Source organism: Protomyctophum parallelum, assembly GCF_964188405.1.
Source record: "Protomyctophum parallelum genome assembly, chromosome: 5".
Taxonomy (NCBI): Eukaryota; Metazoa; Chordata; class Actinopteri; order Myctophiformes; family Myctophidae; genus Protomyctophum; species Protomyctophum parallelum.
In genome coordinates this window covers 5056510-5082012 of record NC_139702.1, presented here as the reverse complement: position 1 = coordinate 5082012, position 25503 = coordinate 5056510, and the positions used below count along the sequence as shown (strand labels likewise).

Here is a 25503-nt window from a genome sequence, read left to right as displayed (position 1 = left end):
TACTGTTTGTTTTTACTTGACAGAGATGTGCGTGTTGAATTCAAAACATTCACCGGGAGAATAACTATATTTAACTATAACTATGATAATAACAGAGTCCGCTCTTCAAAACATAGCTGTTCAACAACATTAGGACAAAAACAGCGAAGTGACTTAACTTTAGCTAACCAGCCGCAAGTAATTAAGTAAGTATAAGTCAGTAAATAATGTGTTTTATTATGTTCCCGTGAAGATGATGACATCATGCAGCAACAAGCCAGTGAACCCGCAGCAGTCCTGGACGAACCCGCCTCCATGCTGTGGGGCTTGGACCCGGCGTTCTGCGCCTTCAGCCGGCTGTATGTGTGCGACATCCTGACCATGAAGGAGTCCTGTCAGGTCACAGGTACTGTACGGTTTGTTTACAAACGTTAGATGTTTGTTTACAAAAATGGGTTTGTTTACAGATGTAGGGTGTGTTTACAAACATTTAGGGATTGTTTACAAACAGTTGACGTTTGTTCACACCATTTTGGGTTTGTTTACAAACATTTCAGATTTGTTTACAAGCATTTTGGGTTTGTTTACAAACGTCTGTCTGTCTGTCTGTCTGTCTGTCTGTCTGTCTGTCTGTCTGTAGGAGAATGCATCTCACAGGCAGGTGGAGCGAAATGCCTTCACGACTGACGACCTATGTCGCGACGTATATTTTTCCGTCGCAACGTATATTCGAGTACGTCCTGGCGTAAATATCAATTCGTCCCGGCAGAACGGACTCGTCGCGGCTATATCTACCCGTTTGCGACCTAGTAGTTTGACTATTCTTTTACGTCGCGACAGAACGGGGCACGTCACGGCTATATCTACCCTTCTCGACGTAAAAGGTAATTCGTTGTGGCGTGTGTGGACTCGTCGCAACAGAACGGAACTCGTCGCGGCTATATCTACCCGTTTGCGACGTAATAGTTTGACTTTGTTATATGCCCGGTGCGCGGTGCCCTGCGCGGTGCCCTGCGCTGCCCTACGCCCACCGCGTGCACCTTGCCGGTCCGCCCTGCGCCCTGTGGCCTGGCACGTGTGCACGTGTGCCAGGCCACCGCGTGCACCTTGCCGGTCCGTGGAGCCCTTCGCCGTCCCCAGGCGACCCTGCGTTCCAGAGCTGTCACCCATGCCCACCGAAAATAGCAGATCTACCAGCTCCTCTCCTACATACGGGATGGCCCGACCCGCGTCTGTGGACCCCTGGGGGGGTGTGTGTGTGAGCGTCTGAGCTCCTATCTGTGTGCCTCCCCCCACCCCATGTGGACCCTTGCAGGGGGGGGGGTCGGGGGGTCCCCCTATGCACTTTGTGTAGATGCTGCGTATCGCCTCATACTGAAAAAAATACTATTTTACGCACAGCGCAAGGCAATATGTGATTACGATCGTCCTTCTGGGGGGGGGGGGGGGGGGGGGGGCTGGCCTACACAATAGATAACCTACCCTGGCCAACACAATAGATAACCTACAAGGACATATGAATTTAATTTATATACACGGCTATATTAATTTAGCCGATCATCAAAGCTCACCGCGCTCGTATAGCGCATTGACTGTCTGTCTGTCTGTCTGTAGGAGAATGCATCTCACAGGTTGGACTGTCTGTCTGTCTGTCTGTCTGTCTGTCTGTGTGTGTGATTCTTTTTCAATAGCTAAAGCATAACAAAAGGGGTTCATTGGGCGGGAACCCCTTTTGGCGCGCTACGAGCTTGTAGATCTGCTATCTGTCTGTCTGTCTGTGCGTCCGTCCGTCTGTCTGTAGGAGAATGCATCTCACAGGTCTGTCTGTCTGTCTGATTTTTCAAAAATAGCAGATCTACAAGCTCATAGCGCGCCGAGCTTGTAGATCTGCTATTTTTCAATAGCTAAAGCATAACAAAAGGGGTTCCCACTTCCCGCCCCAAAATGCGCTGCACAAGGTGCCCTTTTTTTCACTTGAGCACCTGCCCCTCTAAATGTCTGTGCACGCCACTGGTTAGCCCCTCTCGGGACCCCCTGGGTCAGCTCATTCTATGGTGCCGACCCAAATGTCAGAAACTTTACTTCCATTGGGTTCTGACTCGCGGGGCTAAGGAAGGTACTGAGTACATACATCAGGGCTGTCAAAACAAACTACTGACATTTAATTTTCAAAGTTATCAATACTGCAATGTAGACATGATGCCTCTGTAATGTTATAAGTGAAAGTCCGGAATTCATTTACTTGAGTAAAGGTACAAAAGTATTAGCATCAAAAGTACTTATACCTTATCCAGGAACTGAATGGAAACAAGACCACAAGGACCTTTCTGATTGATTGATTGATTCAATCAATCAATCAATCAATCAATCAGAAAGGTCCTTGTTATAACTTATAACACTCACACTGAAGGTTATAATAAAACGAATATATATATATATATATATATATATATATATATAGTACAAGTAAAATACTACTAGTAATAATGTGTAATAGTAAAAAAGAATATACCGCCATACATACCCAGCTGTACCTTATTGGCAGGTGGAGTACACCGCCATACATACATACCCAGCCGATCGCAATACTTGCGCAAGTAATAATGATATATAATATATATTTTCTTTTTTTGTTGTTGTTGAAAATAACAGTTATACAAGTGTGTACACAGTTACACACACACACACACACACACACACACACACACACACTGGAGTGGACCAGATGACTTCAATGGATTCGTCCTTTTGAAGGATTTACTCACATCTTTCTGCCCTGGATATTTCCACTGGGCTCATTTGCATATCCATTTCTGGGGGTTTTCTCATCAAAGGATGGAAGGTGTTTCAGTTAATCCGGGGGGTGACACTTCATCACTGACATTACTGGATCATTTTCATTTCCCTGAAACCTATACACCTTTTTCACTTTAGTTTTTATTCATTTTTCATCAACAACAATAGACAAAGACATACAGAAAGCAATAAGACAAACAATTGGACATTACAGTATGTGTTGCCAAACATCAACTCAGGAAATAAAAATAGTAGACAAATGCTATAAACCTGTACACCTTTAAATGTGTTTTCCTTTTTTTTATGACATTGGATAGCTATGGCCAATTACTGCTCAGCTAAAACATATTGGAAATGCAGGAATTGCTAAATGTAGGCTATTTCCATCCTCAAGTTCCATAGAACTGCACTGTTCTTTGGAGAGAGTAGAGACAGAGGCTAAAAAGGACAAATAAAAGTAAATGTGGGATCACTTAGGCCTAAATATACTGTATTACCATGAATAAGGCTATAGAGAAAATTAACTATGTAAATTACACTTGTTTGCTTGTAATTATAGACAAAGCACAAATACAGTATCTCACAACACAGGCTTAAGTTGTTAACAGTATTTTAGTCCAAGCTACGTAGATGGTTGCTGTTGTGCAGAAACCTCTTGTATCCATATTGTAACGTTGTCTTGAGGTGTAAATGCATATTTTGCATGTGCTATCTTTGCTCACACAGGTATCTACCTGTACAACTCGCATCCAATCTACAGAGTTGATGTTCTCGGAACAGTCGTATTCAAGAAGGAGAGAGAAGATTTCTTCTGTTATGGAGGTAATATGGCTCAGATTAGGAAATGTGTACACCTGAAACATTAACATAATGCTGAAGAATTAACCCATTCTGACCGGGCACCCATTTTGGTGTTGGCATCATGTTATGCTTTATCTATTGAAAAATAGCAGATCTACAAGCTCATACGAGCTTGTAGGTCTGCTATTTTTGAAAAATCGAAGAGCGACTGACATTTTTAGAATCTGATCTCAGGTCAGAATGGGTTCATCAGACCAGTGTGTGTCCGGCGGAAACCTCGTATGAATCTGATCTCAGGTCAGACTCTATGTTCATTTTTTAAATAAATGGGACCATAATTTTCCAAAAAGAATATTATGACATTAGAAATGAGACTTTAAACTAGTGACTGGAAGCAGAAAGTATTCATGACCATGTTTATTAAGGTAATACAGTCTGGTGAAGTTGGGCCCAAATACATGGACTTCTATGGGGCTATGGGTTGTTTTGGGCCCAATGACAGGCATTATATGAACTTTCAGGAAATCCCGATTTCCTTGTGGCTTCACAAAATATCTGTCTGACTGCCCCCCTGGTTGAAAAGTAAAAAACAAAAACATTTTAGTTAATGAGGATTTGCAAAAAAAAGAAAATTGCCTTTATTTTCTACAGGAGTAAATATCCTGTATTTTCTACATAAGCCTAGTATTTGAACTCTATCTTCCTTTTTTTTTAACTACAGCAAATGCATTTTTGTTTTAAATGGTATGATGTTGAGATTTATTACACACACCTTTTCTAATGAGAAATTCAACATATAATAATAATAATCTTGCTAGAAACTCAATGTTGACCATCTGTGTTTATCCGTCTCTCGCCAGTGGATGATGGAACAGGTGTTATAACTTGTCTTTGCTGGAAGAATGAGAAGTGGACAGAACAGGGAGATGTGGGAACATGTGAGTGACTGTGCTTTCATCATGTGATGTGCTTGTGGGTGTGATTGTGTGTTAGGTCTGTGGCACCTTGTTTTGGAAACATGAACATTTTTCAACATGGAAACGATTGTGCAAATATAATAATGTGATTATCTTAAATAATAGCGATTAGGCAATAATTTAATTGTGGCATATTGCTTGTATGTGTGTACTGTTACTACCGTAGGTACCGACATGGGTGATATTTAGGCCTGTATCAAAAAGCAGTATTATATAGAGTATAAATTGTATACTCTATGTCTATGTCATATGTTGTTCCAGCGGAAGCAGGGCTCATGGCCGGCGGTGCTCCCGGAGGCTTCAATCCCGTCACAGCGCTGAAAGCACTGAAACAGGCCCAGCTGGACAGCTCCAGGCTGGAGATAGGAGAGCTGCTGCGGGTGCGAGGGACACTCAAGACCTCCAGGCGATCGGAGAGAGAGATCATGGCCTCCACCTACTGTGAGTGGAGAGGATTGTTTACCACTTGAGCCCCTATGTACTGTACGTGGTTGACTGGGTTCCCCCAGGGGCCTGTAGTACTCTGTAACCTCCCTTTACTGTACGTGGTTGACTGGGTTCCCCCAGGGGCCTGTAGTACTCGGTAACCTCCCTTTACTGTACGTGGTTGACTGGGTTCCCCCAGGGGCCTGTAGTACTCGGTAACCTCCCTTTTTTCCCACACTTACACTCAATGTCTTCGGGCCAAAATAGACACTCTACAAGCTCACAAAATGGCACGCTGTTAGGTTGTTGATTGGCTAATGTCGCCGAAAGTTCACCTATTATGACATGGCTACAACACGGACGCTGGGATTCATGTGGTAGGCAAGGAACTAGGGATGTTAATCGATTAATCGATTAATCGCCGTTAAGAAATTAGTCGGTTAACCCATTCTGACCGGGCACCCATTTTGGTGTCAGCATCATGTTATGCCTTAGCTATTGAAAAATAGCAGATCTACAAGCTCATATCGCGCCACCGAGTGGCGCGATATGAGCTTGTAGGTCTGCTATTTTTGAAAAAATCGAAGAACGACTGACATTTTTAGAATCTGATCTCAGGTCAGAATGGGTTAATCAGACCAGTGTGTGTCCAGTGGAAACCTCGTATGAATCTGATCTCAGGTCAGAATGGGTTAAACTTAACAGTTAATAACTAATCAAATTAATCGAAACGTCTCTGCTTTTGCATGTGATGTGACAGAAATTTGATTCTATTTCTCATACAAAGATGCCATTGCCTGGCCCTGTATCACAAATGATCAAATAACTATTTGATTAAGGGATATAATGTGCCTTTTGTATTCTTTCTGTATACCAAATACTAAACGTCATGCCATGTAGGCTATTCTACTCTACAACTTCATCTTCTGAATATACTGTAGTAGATGCAGTATGTTTCGTCACAGTGTAAAGGATGATTCAGACGGCGAGTGACTTAATTAATTTGACAGATACTGTCTGGCAATACAGACTGTCACTGACACAGACTACCGGTATACTCTTTTCTGATTATTATTCTATGTGACAACACACACACACACACACACACACACACACACACACACTCATACAGACCATTTATTTTACAGTATGGTAAGGTTAACCCTTGTGCTTACAGTGTTCTTTCATTTCATATTACACTACATGTCACCTCTATCCTCAGTCTATTAATCATGTGTTTATCTGACCATGTGCGTTTCCCAGATAAAGTGAATGACCCGGTGATGGCCGCACAGATAGCCTGGATGATGGAGGCTCCCCAGCTGTACAGAGAATGCTACGACAAGCCCTTCCAACCGCAGAGCAGCGCCGCAGGGTACAGTTTAATAGCAGCATTACACTCACACTACCTACCGGGGGTTCAGGGTACAGTTCAGGGTACAGTTTAATAGCAGCATTACACTCACACTACCTACCGGGGGTTCGTTGGTCACGTTCTGTTTTGCGAGTAAATGTGCCCTTTTTTTTGCGTTTTTCAAAAATGGAAATAATTAACCCATTTTGACCTGATTAAAAAAATGTCTTACATCCTGAGTTTTCTGAAAAAGCTATGTTTCTATGTCAGTGGTTCTTCGATTTTTCAAAAATAGCAGACCTATGAGCTGCTATTTTTCAATAGCTAAAGCATAACATAATGCTAACACCAAAAGGGGTTCCTGCCCAAAATAGGTAAAATAAATAGTGCACAAGTGGTTAATTCATAATACATTTTTTAGACGTTTTGGCTCCTGGGGAGACACCAAAGTAATGTTTAGATTCTCGGCAATTGTGGAACACCTGCGCTGCTCCACTACAGAGCTGTGCAAACTCCTGGTTATCACCTCCAGACAACGACACAGTCCAGTGTTTCCCCCTTCAGAAAGTGTTCTTGGCAGGGTGGGTGCCAGTGTGCAGTGGCCTCTGAAACAACAATTAGACCCTGACTGTGACACTAAACGTCTTCGCTGGAAGCTGTTAGGGGGGAAACGCCGCAGAGCACGGATTACCACACAGCGTGGTGTAGAGATATTATCTAGCTGAAGTCCATTATGCTTAATGTTGTCCTCTTTATATCGACCTGTGTGCTGTGATGATACCATAAGTGGGGCCCCCAAATCAACCTGTGTGCTGTGATGGTACCATAAGTGGGCCCCCAAATCAACCTGTGTGCTGTGATGGTACCATAAGTGGGGCCCCCAAATCAACCTGTGTGCTGTGATGATACCATAAGTGGGGCCCCCAAATCAACCTGTGTGCTGTGATGGTACCATAAGTGGGGCCCCCAAATCAACCTGTGTGCTGTGATGGTACCATAAGTGGGCCCCCAAATCAACCTGTGTGCTGTGATGATACCATAAGTGGGCCCCCAAATCAACCTGTGTGCTGTGATGGTACCATAAGTGGCCCCCAAATCAACCTGTGTGCTGTGATGATACCATAAGTGGGGCCCCCAAATCAACCTGTGTGCTGTGATGGTACCATAAGTGGGGCCCCCAAATCAACCTGTGTGCTGTGATGATACCATAAGTGGCCCCCAAATCAACCTGTGTGCTGTGATGATACCATAAGTGGGCCCCCAAATCAACCTGTGTGCTGTGATGATACCATAAGTGGGCCCCGCCCCCAAATCATTTGCAAAACACTAAGATTTTAACGATAATATTTTTATAAATTAATGACGGCCTGTGACGGCCGAGTGTCTTCCCCCCCCCCATGCCCCTCCCCTTTCCTGTCAAACTACTATCAATAAAGGCATAAAGCCCCCCCCCCCAAAAAAAAAAAAAACATAATAATAATAATGACATGGTAATGACGTGGCAACTGGGCACTTTCAAGATATGCAAATGAGCCCTGGTCCAGAAAAGGTTGTGAACCACTGATCTACTGTACACAGCATGTAGCAGCATGTGGATTCATTCTTAACCCATTCTGACCTGAGATCAGATTCATACGAGGTTTCCGCCGGACACACACTGGTCTGATGAACCCATTCTGACCTGAGATCAGATTCATACAAGGTTTCCACTGGACACACACTGGTCTGATGAACCCATTCTGACCTGAGATCAGATTCTAAAAAATGTCAGTCGTTCTTCGATTTTTCAAAAAATAGCAGACCTACAAGCTCGTATCGCGCCACTCGGTGGCGCGATATGAGCTTGTAGATCTGCTATTTTTCAATAGCTAAAGCATAACATGATGCCGACACCAAAATGGGTGCCCGGTCAGAATGGGTTAAATCAACTGTCATGTGTCCGTGTTTGCTCCTACCTGTATGCCGCTAAAATGTGGAACGCCCTACCAACGGCCATTAAGAAATGTGAATCCCTAGACTCCTTCAAAAAAACACCCTCAAAGAGTACTTGCAGGCGGCAGGCAGTGGAAACTGGCCCCTGTACAAGAGTTAAAAGCGTGATATGGACAAAACAATCTCAACGTTATTCTTTTCCAAACCATTTGAACATTTACCACTTCCAACTACTTTGGTTTTAAATGGTCTCATTTGTTGATTTCACAGGGCCTCTGTTACCAGTCGCTTGGGGAAGGCCACGGGCATCTTGAAAAGCTTCCTCGATGATAACGTGGTGAGCCGGTTTCGAACCTTGGATGTCGTGGACCTGTTGCAACCACTGTTCCCCAGTGAGCCTCAGACCGCCTCAACAAGCCAGGTACTCCTCCACCATCAGTTCTGTTTACAGTTCAACAGTTGGATTTTTGAAAGAGCACTGTTTAATCTTATATAAGTACCTCGCAGAGTCGAACGTAATCGACGCAAGAATACATAATGCAACGGAGGGTGAGATAACTTTCTCCCTTGCGTGGCGTCAGTTACAGTACGTGGTCTGTCTCGTTCCGTCAGGTTGAGATCTGATCCCGAGCCTATGCAACCATATTGCTTGCATTGCGTACCTTGCGTCGTCGAGGACACCCTGCCCACCTGGAGGCAGCAGAGAGACCTCTGCTCGTATAGTTATAACTACATCTCAATTCACAAAAAGTAACAGTTTATACAATCTAAACCTATTTGACGCATCGCATTCGCATGTAATAAAACACACCAACTACAGGGGCCAGGGGGTGTCACAGCTGCCATCTAGTGGGTGAGTAAATGCTTGCACATTAAATATTATAATATACTGATGCGACATAAGCGACGGAGCGACTATATATGTATAAAATAAGCTTTATTTTCTTTTAACTAGAGCGGGAGAGACGGGGGGAGACGCCTCCCCTATTACTGAACAAACAGCAATAGCAAATAGCAAGGATGATTAGTATCAATCAGAACATAGAGCTATTTCATACTTATTTTAACAGGAAGACATCACTTATACCCTACCTTTTAACTGCTAATATGCACCATATCTGAAGGGATATTTACCTACGTTTAACCTCCCAGTGGGTGTTGCTCTGCTCTCCCCTATGCTCTGCTTCAAGGAGCCAGTGGCAGGTCCATCAGTGAGCCAGCAGCTGCGGCAGCTTCTCCAAGAGGCCCTGCAGATCGTACAGGACGAGGGCCACGTGTTCCTTAAAGTCAAGTCCCAGGACAAAGTCTACCATGTGAGTCCATTTGGTTCCATGTGTTCAATCCATGTGTACAATAGAGTTAAAGAACACAAGAGGATTCTGCTGTGTAGATATAGATTGCGGTCCTGGAGGATAAACGTTATATTATGCTGAGGGTCCTTGAAATGGAAAAAGGTTTAGGTTCTAGAGTAAAGTTAAGTAGGACGGTGCCACGGCAGATCAATATACTCTTTAACCCATTCTGAACGGGAACCCATTTTGGTGTCGGCATCATGTTATGCTTTAGCTATTGAAAAATAGCAGATCTACAAGCTCGTATCGCGCCACTCGGTGGCGCGATACGAGCTTGTAGATCTGCTATTTTTGAAAAATCGACAAGAACGACTGACATTTTTTGAATCTGATCTCAGGTCAGAATGGGTTAATCGGACCAGTGTGTGTCCAGTGGAAACCTCGTATGAATCTGATCTCAGGTCAGAATGGGGTGTAACCTGTACTGTAGTTATATGGGGCCCTGACTTCTTTGGAGAAGTGGTGTCCAAACCAACGTCTTTGCCTGGCAGCGAATGGTTAGTGCATCTGTACGTCCGCCTGGAATTGGGACGAGCAGAGCTTGAAAGCGGAGGGAGAAGTAGTACATTGAATCCACAATACAGACATTTGAAAAATCATATCCACATAATGAATGATGTGGAAAGCGGCAATAGCCTTTAAAGGGCCACTTCACCACTTTCCAACCTACGTTCATTTAATTGGTCCTCACTAATGTCCATGATAAAATTCCCGCACATTTTTTCTACTCAGCCTGTGTCTCATGGGAGGGCTGTGGGTAGCTCAGAAACCCGTCCACCAGTGACATCATCGATGGGGAATCCATGCTAATAGAAACTGCAGGCTTTCTGTTACTGAAAAGTTGCAATGCGATCTTTCTCACGATAATACAAATCTAAATATCTCTTCAAAGAAACTTGTTTAAAAAACAATGCCTAACAATGACAGTGGTGGAGCGGTTTGTGAACGGCCCACGGCTATCCTATGATACGTACACAGACTGAGTAGAAAGAAAATGTATTTATTGTAATTCTATGAATCTGAAGCACTTCTGACTTCTGAGCTAGCTTTCTCTGACAAACCCTTGGTATCTTTGCTCTAGCACAGTGGTTCTCAACCAGTGGTCCGGGGACCACCAGTGGTCCTTGAGAGGGTTCCAGGTGGTCCCCAGCTGACTGATGGAGAGTTGGTAACCAAATAGACCCTTATAGATATTTAACTCTTGAAAGCGTAAAATGCTCTCCTTGCGGGTCCATTTGGTTCCATTTTACGCTTACATTATTGTTAAACATCTGCATTACTTCATTAGAGAATGTAGGATTGTTATTTTGATAAACGTTTGCCAAAAGCATGCAATTGTAGATCAAGTCTTATCCAACGATAACAAAATATTATTTCGTTTTGGGTCTGAGAGGCTAAATGTCATCCATTGGTGGTCCGCGGCACAGAAGACGAATGAATAATAGCCTTGGAATGAAAGGGGTTGAAAAGCACTGCTCCAGCATACCTGGATTGATCTGAACTGTGTTGTTGTATTGTGAGAATATAGTTATTAAAGCACTGCTCCAGCAGACCTGGATTGGTCTGAACTGTGTTGTTGTATTGTGAGGATATAGTTATTAAAGCACTGCTCCAGCAGACCTGGATTGATCTGAACTGTGTTGTTGTATTGTGAGAATATAGTTATTAAAGCACTGCTCCAGCAGACCTGGATTGATCTGAACTGTGTTGTTGTATTGTGAGGATATAGTTATTAAAGCACTGCTCCAGCAGACCTGGATTGATCTGAACTGTGTTGTTGTATTGTGAGGATATAGTTATTCATACCTGGATTGATCTGAACTGTGTTGTTGTATTGTGAGGATATAGTTATTCATGAATGCGTCTGTCCTTCAGGTGACTGAGCAGGACAAGGACCTACTCATGGCCACTAAAGACATTATTAGAGAAGACTCCAGGAGAGAGAAATGTAAGACGGATTACTTTCTGCTAAGAAAATATTGGTTCATAGGTGGGTGTGTAGGTATAGGTACTTTATTCATCCCTGAGGGGAAATGAAGATGCTACAGCAGCATAGAGACATCAATAAAAACACATTATAATAAAGAAATAAACATCTAAAAGATTGTGCAGATTACCTATTTTTAAAATTATGCCATTCAAGAAATGTACATGCTTTGCATCAGTGCTATTCCCCTACTTTGGTGGTCACCATTTTTGAGGGTTTCCCCCCCCCCCCCCCCCATAAAAGAATGCTATTGAACACCCTGTAGATCTGTGTGTTAGTTAAACAAATATTGAATCAGTTAAAAAAAACCTCTAAACTCCAGTGGACCCTCAAACTGTCCGCTAAAGCAGCTAACTCCACCACCTCTTTCCCTCTCATGCAAGTAATTGACAATATTTAAAGTCACAATACCAACTTTGATGAGGCAGTATTGCATTGTTTTCTTGCTTTTTTTTATTTCTGGAAAAATGAAGATTTCTGAGTTTGGTGGTTTCTTCCCTTTCCATGAAATACCTGCTGTGTGTTGACGGTTGTTTCCTCTCGTCTTGTTCAGATGCGGAGAAAGGTTGCCACATCCTGCACATCCTGTCTGCCGTGAGGCAGCGCTACAGCTGCAACGTGAGCAAAGCTGCCTTGGAGCTGGTGCTCAGATCTCTAGAGTACAACAGTGACATTATCAGCACCAGTGACAACTATTACACCATGATCTGATGCTGAGCTCTACGGCACTGTTTCCCAAACATTGATCTGATGCTGAGCTCTACGGCACTGTTTCCCAAACATTGATCTGATGCTGAGCTCTACGGCACTGTTTCCCAAACATTGATCTGATGCTGAGCTCTACGGCACTGTTTCCCAAACATTGATCTGATGCTGAGCTCTACGGCACTGTTTCCCAAACATTGATCTGATGCTGAGCTCTACGGCACTGTTTCCCAAACATTGATCTGATGCTGAGCTCTACGGCACTGTTTCCCAAACATTGATCTGATGCTGAGCTCTACGCCACTGTTTCCCAAACATTGATCTGATGCTGAGCTCTACGGCACTGTTTCCCAAACATTGATCTGATGCTGAGCTCTACGGCACTGTTTCCCAAACATTGATCTGATGCTGAGCTCTACGCCACTGTTTCCCAAACATTGATCTGATGCTGAGCTCTACGGCACTGTTTCCCAAACATTGATCTGATGCTGAGCTCTACGCCACTGTTTCCCAAACATTGATCTGATGCTGAGCTCTACGGCACTGTTTCCCAAACATTGGGCCAGGACTCCTTTTTATGGTCGCAAGTAAATATCCTTCCTTTTTGGTTTCTCATATATATACTATATATATAGTTTTCAGTAAAGTTTTCAGCTGTTTTTGACAGGGGGGCATTCGAGCATGGGGCTAAATATGTATTTTTTTATAAATAAAAACAAATTGCTAAAAAATGATGTAAAGAAAAATACATATTTAGCCCCTTGCTCGAATGCCCCCGCCCCCCTGTCAAAAACAGCTAAAATATCTAAAACGAAAGAAAGCAGCAAATGAAATATAATGAACACTCATCTTTTACTTTCTCTAATAACCTAAAACATGAACCTTGGTTGAAAAAGACTAAAGTTGTCCTTTAAGATAACACTTTTAAATACATAAATAATAATAATACATAAATATAATAATAAAAATATCAATTATAATCAACAAACTATACTATAAAAACTGGTCAAACATTGGCCAACCTTTCAAATAATATAAGAAAGTGATTTTATGGGGATGTCAAGACGCTGTCATAACATGTCAACGCGATTAATTTATCGACGTCAATTTCACCACTGCCAGCAGCAGTGAAGATATCCAAAACAAGACAGTCAAGAACGGTCTATGTAGTCGACACAGAAGGACATGCGTATCTATCATAAGGTGACACAGAAGGACATGCGTATCTATCATAAGGTGACACAGTGTCTCTGTGACACAGAAGGACATGCGTATCTATCATAAGGTGACACAGTGTCTCAGTGTCTGGGGTGGGGTGGGGTGGGGGTGGGCTGTTCAAATATGAATATTTTGGGGGTTCACGGCCTGAAAAGGTTGAGAACCACTGATCTGTGAGACAGAAGAAGAACTCTCTTCCAACCCACAGCGCTTCCTCCATGCCAGAAAAATAATTCTAGTGGTTATCTATAATGGAAAGAGGATAAAGTTTTGCTGTGATCAATCTTCATGTAATAGGCCTACCTCTTTGTGTGTGTGTCTACCACAGGATCTAAGATCATGTTTTAGTGTTGACCTGTGTGATGTCTGCTTCCATATTGTCCAATATTCTATACTTGAATTAACTGAATTATTAAAAAACAATGTTGAAGTTTTCCATCCAGATGAATCCAGATAAGGTCTTGGTAATTGCGTTGCCATGCACATGGGGGCAGTGTTTGGTCGTTCATTGGCCCTACCTCAGTCTATAGCGGCCGGACGCTGATTGGCTGCCTGTGAAACATCTGTAGCCATACATTCAGCTCCAGCATGTCTGCAGCCAGTGTGCAACTCATGACTCAGTTGCTAGAGCAAAAAAAAAAAAAAAGACATCATGTTTGATAAATGAGAGAACAACCAGAAAACAACACTTTGATTTATCCATAGACGCGAATGGCTTGTATAATAAAGTTATTGCCTACAGCAAATGTAAGCGTGATTGTTTGCGTCGTTTATTTGCCTACAAAGTGCAGTGTTTGTGACAAACGCACATAGGAGCAAATATGAAAAGTTATTGGCCCCCACGGATATGAATAAAGTCAATTTATTTAGCAATGTGTGGAGCTTTGCTTAGTTGATAACCACTTAATACTGACTCACACGCGTATTTTATATCGTGTGTGTGTATGTATACATACATGAGGACTTAATTCTTTATGTTTTAAACATGTGTGATTGTGAGACAGAGCGCTCTGCTAGTAGTCTATTCAAGTGGCTGAAAGGGGGTGTGCCTCCACTCCAAATGTCCTCCGCTGCGGTCGGTTTGTTGTAAAGAGGGGCTTTTGGCAGTGACTGGACTCGCCGGTCGGGCTTCATGGGAGCATGTTCACCTCCAGGTATCCCACCACCACCTCCCCCTCCCCCCCCTAGGTCTCCTCATCACCACCACCACCTCCCTAGGTATTGTGTCCGACACAAAGACGGCCGCAGCACTTCTTTCAGTGTGAGAGCAGAGCACGCCACCGCCGCCACCACCACCACACCGCAGCCGGCCAGCCGTCTCGATCCTCGCGGCGAGACGCTGTGGATTATTGGGTCATCATTTAGTATCTATCACCCCGTCAGAGACACTGTGGATTATTGGGTCATCATTTAGTGTCTATCACCCGTCAGAGCGATCATCAGTGGGCTTCTTTTTTTACACACCTTGTTGACAAGTTTCCAATGAGACTGTTGTCAATCAATCGCTACAAGCGGACGAGTCTAGTAGGATTTGCCCTTTTTTTTTTGCAAGAGGGGAGAATGAACGCTACTCGACACATTCAATGAATGATTCCTTATTTCTCTGAGCTGCTGATCGACCTACTGTCTGACTGACTGTCTGTCTGTCTGTCGAGTCTACCCCTTATCCTACACCGCTTTATTGATGCAAAGCCTGTGCGCGATCAAGATGCAGTTTCGGACAGTGCTGGACGTCAAAGTCGTGGACGTGGAGAAGAGGCGCAATCCGTCCAAACATTACGTGAGTTGTTTTAGCTCATCCTCCTCAGTGTCTCGTCCGTGTCCTCCTTACCTCCTATGCAACACCTACCTACGTACATAACCCCCGTGTCCCGTTCAAAACAGCGTTAATGTGGGGCCTGTTAGTTACATTGTGCACATCATCAAAATGCTGCATTTACAGTCTGTACAGAAACCATGTGCCTTTTCTTTATGTGCGTGGTTTACTGGTTTATATTGGAAGCTCGGCTGCTGATCCATTTTTCTGCGACGTTATGGGGGGGGGGGGGGACTATGTTCTTGAATCTTTACTAAAGGATACAGGCTATAATAAACATTGCTGTTTGTTAAGGGCCTGCATCATATTTCAAACAGTCTCATGCTCTATCATATGACAGCTGTCACAACACCGTGTACAGTCTAAATAATAGGCTAATGCGTGTCCGTCCCCGTCCCCGTGTGTGTACTGGTGTGTACGTACACGAGCACAGCCCATCACGGTCTCATGTGGAACTAATGTAGTTTCTCTCCACTGTCTGGAGCGTCCCCGGAGGGCTCTGCTACACGGCATGACTAAAACCAGCCTCATGGCTGCAGATCAATACCAGCAGACATGATGTGCTTACCTGCCATCCTATTAGTGTGTTTGCTGTTGAAGGCAGCACTAATCGTGTTGGATTTATTGTGCTTTTTGTTGCTCGTGCTTGGAGAGGAAGACATTTAATGTAGCCTATAGTTCTTATTGTGTGATTGGATGGAAGGAGGAATGTTTGATGAACCCCCAATATTTATGCAAATATTATTTGAAACTTGTTTAAGAAATTCAGGAACCCTAAATCACTTTGTTACAGCCTTTTGTGGGAAGCCCAAATGAAGATAATTAAATAAATGGAACAGACCGTTTCATTTTCTTAAGCTAATCTTCCAGGGATTTGGTTAGTGTCACTTTATTCAGTGCTACATGGGGTTCCATTTGTTTTCGATTGATTGAAATATTTATTAACAGTTTGCAGAATTCCAGTACATTTCAAGCACAACTCAATACAAAGACTGTTAACTGTGAGTGGACGACCCATTGATTGATTGATTGAAATATTTATTAACAGTTTGTAGAATTTACAGTACATTTTAAGCACAAACTCAATACAAAGACTGTCAACTGTGAGTGGACGACCCAATTAAGCATTACACTTGTTTACAACAGGGTCCACATTGTTCAATTCATCAAAACATTTAAAGACATACAAACATTTAGAGACATACAAATAGACATTTCTATGTAGCTAAATTCATCATATGGGAAGCAAAAAAGGGAAAAGATACAATATACAGTGAGGGAAAATGGGGTGGGGGGGTGGGGGGGATTCAGATTTTACAGAGGCCAGTTTCGAATTGCAGCCATCCGTAGGTGCCCTTTGAGAGCGGTTTTGAAGGAGTCAAGGGATTCACATGTCTTAATGACTGTTGGTAGGGCGTTCCACATTTTGGTGGCATAGGAGCGAAAAGAATTTAGTCCCTTGTTTGTGCCGAATCTGGGTTGTACATGGTTTGTTGCACTCCCTCTGGTGTTGTGGGTGTGGACTTCGTTTACATTAAGGAAGTATTTAGACAGGTACATGGGTATCTTGGTGGTGTATCGAATCTTGTGGACCAGACCCATTGCAAGATGCTGTACTCTGTCGTCGACCCTAAGCCATCCCAGCCAGTCAAAGTGGGCAGGGGTGAGGTGGGTTCGGGGGGTGAGGCCAAGTAGGAGCCTGACCAGTTTGTTTTGGGAGGTCTGGAGCCTTGTTTTAAGGGCCTTTGAGGTGCTGTGGTACCAAGAGGTGGATGCATAGTCAAAGAAACCTTGTACGAGGGCTCCTGTTAAGGTCTTCAAGGTGTTTTTGCTGACCAGTGAGGAGATCCTGTAAAGGAATCTTGTTCTTTGATTGACTTTTTTGATTACGTTGGTGGCCATCTTATCACCGGAAAGATTGGCCTCCAGGATGGAACCTAGGTAGGTAATTTGATCTTTTCGTGTGATAATATTGTCACCCACTCTAACCAAGAAGCCATCTGCCTTGCTGAGATTACTATTTGATCCGAAGAGGATAAAGCATTACACCTTGTTCAATTCATCAAAACATTTAGAGACGTACAGATAGACACTTCTATAATCTATATAGCCAAAGAACAGAACAGGAATTCATCATAAAGGAGATAAAGGAGTTAAAAAGGGAAAAGAAACGTATACAGTGAGGGGAAAAAGGGTGGTGGGGGGCAGCGACGTAGAGTCTGTGGGGGCCACGGGGCCATGGCCCCCATGAAGAATCCTAGGGCCCCTTTCGGCCCCCATGAAGATTTTCGTGGACATTTTACATTTACATTACATATTTTCTGGGAATTCCGAACATTTTCAAATATTCGGGAAAACAGCGCCTCCCCTGTTGTTCCTCAGGCAACAGTCTGTCTTGAGAGACACCGGCCGTCCAAGAGGTGTTAAAAAGTGCTAATCGGGTTTCTTTTGTAGTTGTTCTTGAGGCGTGACATAAAAAGAATTCACCAAAGAGACCTAACCACAGACTAGTGAGACTACACACTGACTCGAGAAAAGACCCATATCGTCCAAAATAGGCTGATCAGTCGCTGTCTGTGTATAGGCTAATTCATTGGTAAAAGTATGCTAAAGAACTCATTTTTAGACCATTTGGGAAATAAATAAATCCGCGGCGGCGGCCTCGCGGACAGTCCCCCCCAACGCAATTCTGCAGCCTACCCAAAGGTAAAACGCACCCGCCGCCTATGATCTCTCTCTCTCTCTCTCTCTCTCCCTCCGTATCTCTCTATATCTCCCTCTCTCTCTCTCCCTCTCCCTCTCTCTCTCTCTCTCTCTCTCTCTCTCTCTCTCTCTCTCTCTCTCTCTCTCTCTCATAATAATAATAATATAGTCCTGAAAGTCCTCACCTTGGCTTGGACATTGGCCTATAGAAGCTGCTTTAAAAGTACCAGCGAAAACAACTTATTTTTTTCGGGGGGGGCCCTTGAGGATTGATCAAACTCTTCGGCTCTGGTGGGGGGGATTCAGATTGTACGAGCCGTCCGTATAGGTGCCCTTTGAGAGCGGTTTTGAAGGAGTCAAGGGATTCACATGTCTCAATGACTGTTGGTAGGGCGTTCCACATTTTGGTGGCATAGGAGCGAAAATAATGTAGTCCCTTGTTTGTGCCGAATCTGGGTTGCACATGGTTTGTTGCACTCCCTCTGGTGATGTGGCTGTGGACATCGTTAACATTAAGGAAGTGTTTATTTCCGTCCCTGTGTGGGCCCTAGACAAGCTGTTTACCCTTCACGGCATCCCAGAGAGACGTTCACAGCCCATATGCGAGTCTTACTAAATGACCCGTATATGAAAAGAACATGATCATACTGTAGATCATAGATCCAGTTACAGTTAAAGAACATGATCATACTGTAGATCATAGATCCAGTTACAGTTAAAGAACATGATCATACTGTAGATCATAGATCCAGTTACAGTTAAAGAACATGATCATACTGTAGATCATAGATCCAGTTACAGTCCAGCAGTCCCTTTGGGTGTGTGTGTGGCGATGATATGTGAACACCACTTTGCACACAAGAAGAACACATGAAGCTCTACTGTACCTCACACTGTGCTACCATTATCAGTTATAGTGAATAATTGTCTGCATGAAATATGTATGCATTCAATTTACATACATTTAAATACGCCATTGGAACCTGAACGTGAAAGTACAATATATGCCGTTTTACCGTTGTCACAATGAGAGGGATGTCTCCACAAAATGATAAGTCCCCTCGCAGTGTCAAGTTAACTTTGAGAGTGTACAAATGTAACCAAATGGACCCAAAATCCTCCATTTGGTTACTCAAGAGTTGCAAAGTGATACATTAAAACAATTTGACTGTGTATACCAGCCTTTTTAGGGTTTAGTTAAATACTAGGCACAATTTGGAAACGTGACATCTACAAGATAAAATATGTAATATGTCACCGAATTGATGTTATATAGTATGTTGTTGTTAAAAAATGGATACAGTTTGATGTCCTTTTCACAGTTGGAATTCTCCAAGGCATTAAGGAAATGTTTCCTCAAACTTGAGTTGTTACACTGTCGTCGGAACAGAATCATTCACAAAAGTTTATATCTACAGTATGTTATTTGGGACGCAAATGAACCCAGGGCCAGTTTTATACTTTAACCCATTCTGAACGGGAACCCATTTTGGTGTTGGCATCATGTTATGCTTTAGCTATTGAAAAATAGCAGATCTACAAGCTCATATCGCGCCACCGAGTGGCGCGCTACGAGCTTGTAGGTCTGCTATTTTTGAAAAAATCGAAGAACGACTGACATTTTTAGAATCTGATCTCAGGTCAGAATGGGTTCATCAGACCAGTGTGTGTCCAGTGGAAACCTCGTATGAATCTAATCTCAGGTCAGAATGGGTTAAAATCTAAATGGTTAGTTAAGCTCAATCTTTACCTGTGCTAAATGAACACTTGAGGACTTTAGTGTGGAAGGAGATGTCCAACCAATATAGGAATGAATCATAGGAGAGGTACGGGATCCAGTTTATCCATCCAATCCGTTCATCAATCCAATAATTTGAAATAAAAATGAAATATCTGCAGTGGGTTACTGAATGAGTGAACAAACGTACTGTATGTACAGTACAGTCAGTCTATGTATAAATATATATATATATATATATATATAGGCGTTAAATTTACAGTGAATGTGTAAATGAATATATTGATTAGTGTACATCTATCACCATACCTCTATTGCCAATATGAATGAATATACATATATGTACAGTATATCAACAGTGAGTATACAGATGGATACACTATTGGCAGTTTTTATCAACAATGAGTGTATATCGTATGAATGAATTAATGTAGGCCTATCAACAATGATTCTATATTGATAGATATATGTGCAGTCTTAACAACAGTGAATGATAATGAATATTATACAGTCCGTCAGTCAACAGACCTTCAACAGTTAGTATCTGGATGAATATACCGTATGTGCAGTCTACCAACAGTCTATGGACAGAATGAAGTCTGGTCAAAGCATGTTCTGTAATAGCCCATGGCCAAGTGTTCCAGAGTCCATGCAGGAGTCTCTACTCAAAAGGCCAACAGTACAGAGACTTCTGTGCTCCAGTTCTCATATGGTGGTCAGAGCCTGCTATACTGGCACAAAGGACTGACCACGTCACTCTGTGTCATGCCGATGGGGGTGTGAGTCGCTCAGCGGCTGAACCAACGTGCTCTCCATCTTCAAAAGCTCATGCTAGAGTGAGTGGATGACCATCGGGATGCAGGCTATAGCGTTCAGCTTCCTCATCCTCCCTAGTACAAAGTACAAAATGTGAGTACTTTTTCCACCACTGCTCACCAGCTTGTGCAGTTTGTTTTAGCAAAAATAGCCGATCTGTAAACTCACACAATCCAACGCCATGCCACCGTGTTGTGATTGGTTTGAATCTGGGGGACAGTCAGTCCATACAACGGAGACCCTGCCCCATAGATATACAAACGGAGATGCCTCATTGGACACTGCTGTTCATCGGAGCAATGCAACATCGCGGCCGCCATGCATTGTAGGGACTGATGTGCCTCCTACCGTAAGTCCTAATGGCATGTATGCCCCAAATGTATGCCTATTGAACCAGGTGGTCTTGGATACTTGGTTAACCCATTTCGACTGATTCTACAAATGCCTTCTAAATCCTGACAGTTTTCTGAAAAACCTATGTTTCTATATCAGTGGTTCTCAAACATTTTCATGTCAAGGACCCCCAAAAACTATAGGTAATTGGCCACGACCCCCATCTGAAAATATGTTGTTCCAGGGACCCCCCCCCCCCCCCCCCCCCCCCCTAAAGTATAACGTGGGTTTCCATACCAAACACCTTATTGTACATAGATGGTATGGTTATAATGGTTGTACAGGGAAAAAAAGGTTTAGTCTCAGGTACTTATATCTCATAAATATCCACCATTAACATGTTATGAGCTACTTCCTGTCAAATGTCCTTGCAGGTGATTTTTTTGTTTTGGAAGCGCTCGTTGGATATCACTTAACAGCCCTGCGTAGCACCTGTTTTGAATTTGCACATAAAGCAGGAGGCAGCAGGACGTTGCTTTACTGATAACGAGCACTTCCAAACTTTGACACATGCTACAGTGGATTTTTTTTATGAAACAAACACTTTGCAGATAGAATGATGATAATTCAAGCTTTTCGTACAGCTGCAATGCTGGTGAGTTTGATGTTGTTTAGTACAATCAGATAGGACTTTTCTGTTTGGATGAATGGGCTGTCAATGGGAAATTGCACCTAGTTATCACCTTGCTTGCAAGATGGACGCGGTCTGCATATCATGGTGATTGAGCCGGAGGTGATTGCTGTCACTCACACAACACAACACTCTGTACTCTGTCTCCTCCTTGGCAGTGTTGCCATGTCTGCTTATTTTAAGCGACTTTGGGCTTGTTTTTGCAAGTTTTTGTATTACTATTTAAACCAATGGTTCTCAAATATTTTCATGTCATGAACCACCAAATTGTAAATGTATTTGTCCCTATATAACCCCCCATCTGAAAATGTGTGCCAGGGAGCCCCTGCACCAGAGTTGTGTTGTTTCAAAAAATCTTCCAAATATTCCAAAAAATATTTCAAGATCTACAAGTTCTACAAGCTTGGCTATAGCTGCCGATGTGCAGTAGCCTACATAGGTTGAAAGTGCTCATGTATGATGTGGCCTAAAGTCTCTTCTTTTGGGCTTGTTTTCATAGACCTGGTTGCTTATTTCTATCATGAAATGTGGCAACGCTGCTCTTCAGCGTTAGGGGGGGGGGGGGGATGTGGGCGCTGACTGAAAGAGGGCACTGGTGCTGGCGAGTGCATGGGGACAGACTCATGGTTGGGGACTGGGGTTGTGTGGTCGAATCTGTTGAGCTTGTGCACATGTCTAACTATAGAGTACTGTACGTCATGTGTGTGTACGTCTGTAATCCACGTAACTCGAGAACCGTTCAACTTAAAATTTGACACACGTTCCACACACCCCCGCACGGAGTGCTAGTGCCTGGCATTGAGTCGGTCGGATACATGCTTGTCCAGAACCGTCAGAAAAATCTCTGCTCAGGCTCTGCCGGTGGACCTAATGAGCCTAAACCCCCACACCTGTGCAATTTATTCAGGCTCTGCCTGAGCCAATTGATTGCCATGGCAACCCCAGAGCCATAGTGTAAGACAGAGTTACGACAACTACGTTCACTTCATGGGATCCAGTCTCTTCTACATAGACTTCTATTGAAAAGGGACAACCGGAATTTTTCAGAATGCATTGGAGTCTATATATTATGTGGGCTCACGCGAGTACATGAAACCACGTGCCCCCTCAATGTCGTAACTCTGTCTTACTCTCTGGCTCTGGGAAACCCCAGCCTTATCCCCCACACCTGCCATTTGATGACTTAGTCTAGGCCGTGTCCAAGCGTCCCGCAGGCCCTGGGGCGGATTTTATATCGTCCGCAGCTTCCTGAATAGAGGGTGTGCGCAATTGCACATGCATAATTTGAGTGGCAAATGGATTTGGTAAAGTGAGTTTAATGTCGTTTAACACAATCAGATAGGACTTTTCTGTGTGGATGTATGGGCTGTCCAGGCCAGAATGTAGTTTTTTTTAATGTAGGCGTTCCCGCATAACTTCCTGGTACGATGATGATGTCACGATACCCTCTATTGTATTATGAATGATCCGCCCAACACTATGGGACATTTTTTAACCCATTCTGACCTGAGATCAGATTCATACGAGGTTTCCGCTGGACACACACTGGTCTGACGAACCCATTCTGACCTGAGATCAGATTCTAAAAATGTCAGTCGTTCTTTGATTTTTTTCAGAAATAGCAGACCTACAAGCTCGTATCGCGCCACTCGGTGGCGCGATATGAGCTTGTAGATCTGCTGTTTTTCAATAGCTAAAGCATAACATGATGCCAACACCAAAATGGGTGCCCGGTCAGAATGGGTTAAATACAAGGAACAAGGAACACTGACAAATAATAATTTGTCTGTTGCTGTTCCTCGTTCCTTGTTTTCTACCTTGCTCGTCTGGTTTACATTTGGTAATGTGAGTTACACAATGTGAGTTACACTTTCTGTTTACAGCACACACCTGTATGACAAAAGACCATTGATATTACATATTGATGATGATGATGAATATAATCGTTTAACCCATTTAGGCCTGACGTCGAAATAAAAAAAAGAGTATAACCTAATGCTTAGTTAAAACACCAAAAAGGGTTCCCGTTCAGATTTGGGTGTTTTAATATGTTCTAATATTGCCCCCTTCAGGACCCCCTGACTTAGGCAGTCCACTTTTCACAGTCATTCTCAACAGAAGGACTTACACACACAGACAGACAGACCTTTAAAACGGGTGCTATGACAACGGATACAACGTCAACGGGTATTGCATACTAGGTTGGGGTATGTATTCCGGAATTTCATTGTTCCCAACTTGCATCGTTCCCAAGTAGGCTGGTGCCCGACGGGCACACGTCTAGTTATATATTGTGGGGGCACTGTTTCACCAGACCAAAAAAGGCACAGAGTTCAAGTTCAGAGTGCTAAATACAACGGCACTTTTATTAGTTGGTTGGTCAAAAACAACATAAATGTCCACCCATTAGGGAATGGGCTTTTGACTCAGGGGCTCTTTGTTTCATAGAGCATGGTCACAACTTAGGTCTCTTCTATAATTGGATTTGGGTACCTTGTCCCTCAATCTTCATCAAAGGGGGGGGGGGGGGGGCTAGGGGCACTCCTGTGTCCCAGCCAGTATGCCTATTTCCCAGAGCCCAGCGATCACTTCTACGGACAGGGTAGGTGAGCCTGGGAGGTGAGAGATCACACAATTAGTCTTGTCATCACATTTCACTCATGACTGGAAATACTAGGAGAGGGAATAGAATATGGAACCGTCTTACCGGGTGCCGCACGCCAGCCTGTCTCTCGGGAGAGTCTGAGAGTGTGAGCACAGCAGGACAGAGCCTTTTGTAACCTGCCTGGGTGTGGTCGCGCAGCAGGTGGCTTGTTAAGGCAGACGAGGAGACGGGCTGGGATGTACCTTCCGTCCAGGACCCGCCCCCGTTGCCGTTGGCAACGCTTGACTCTGCCTGTCTCTCTGTCTCTCGCCCCGAGGTGGCTATACCGTGGCGCGCGGTCCCGGCCCGAGACGCCACAATATACACTGTAATTATATATAATAGCAGATCTACAAGCCACGCATCATGTTGCAATGCGTGAGCTTGTAGATTTTGGTGAGGAGAATTATAGGGGGTACAGAGCCAAATCGGGTCAATCTACTAAGTTTAGAGCGATGGTTCACAAACGTTTTAGCTCGAGGCCCAAAAGAGACATTTCATGTCTTCCCGTGGCCCAAACTAGTGAGAATAGCGGATCTACAATCTCACAACGTGTTGTGTCACTTTTCCCCCCCTAATTTATGTCATTTTAGTTTTATGAAATTCGTTTGAATTTGCTCTTAATTCTTTCTGTGCTGCTAGCTGTTAGCATAAATCCCAGTTCCCAGTACCACCATCAGTGTCCACTTTAAGAGAAGGAGTTTGCCTGCCGGCGCCCCCCACACCACACACACACTCAACACACACACTTTGCAACATTAGCACAAGCGCCGCTGTACAAAGTCACAAATTACATCCGAACTTTGGATGGCAGAAGATCCACCAAGGACGGCTCTCCAAAATTCCGATTTATGGAGGTTTGAAAATCCTTCTTTGAATTGAGGTAAACTGAGAGAAAGAGAGAAAAGCTCAACCATTATATACACAGTATACGCTGGGGTCTGTATATACTAGCAAACAGCGTCCCCTATAGGGCGAGGTCCGGATATACGGACCTGGCGCAAAAGATAATTACTGTAGAAATCTTTTGAATCATACTGTACAAAGTGTACATTGCTTCTAAAATGTAGGAAATTAAAAAAATATTTACTTGCGACCCCAAAAATGTGGTCTGTGCGACCCACAGATGGGTCCCGACTCCCTGTTTGGGAACCAGTGGACCAGAAGAGGGCTGAAGTGGTTTAGTACTGGAACCAGTGGACCAGAAGAGGGCTGAAGTGGTTCAGTACTGGAAC

General features: G+C 43.5%; 1 protein-coding gene across 1 annotated transcript; it reads left to right on the top strand.

The window, feature by feature from the left end:
* Positions 1-108: 108 nt before the first annotated feature.
* On the top strand, positions 109-12315 carry stn1 (STN1 subunit of CST complex; the record flags this gene model as incomplete). Its single annotated transcript, XM_083765342.1, has 9 exons — positions 109-385; positions 3502-3597; positions 4437-4514; positions 4815-4994; positions 6243-6354; positions 8536-8686; positions 9456-9578; positions 11493-11565; positions 12158-12315. The coding sequence occupies exons 1-9, from the start codon at positions 244-246 to the stop codon at positions 12313-12315; spliced, it is 1113 nt and encodes a 370-aa protein (XP_083621468.1). The 5' UTR covers positions 109-243.
* Between the last annotated feature and the right edge of the window lie 13188 nt (positions 12316-25503).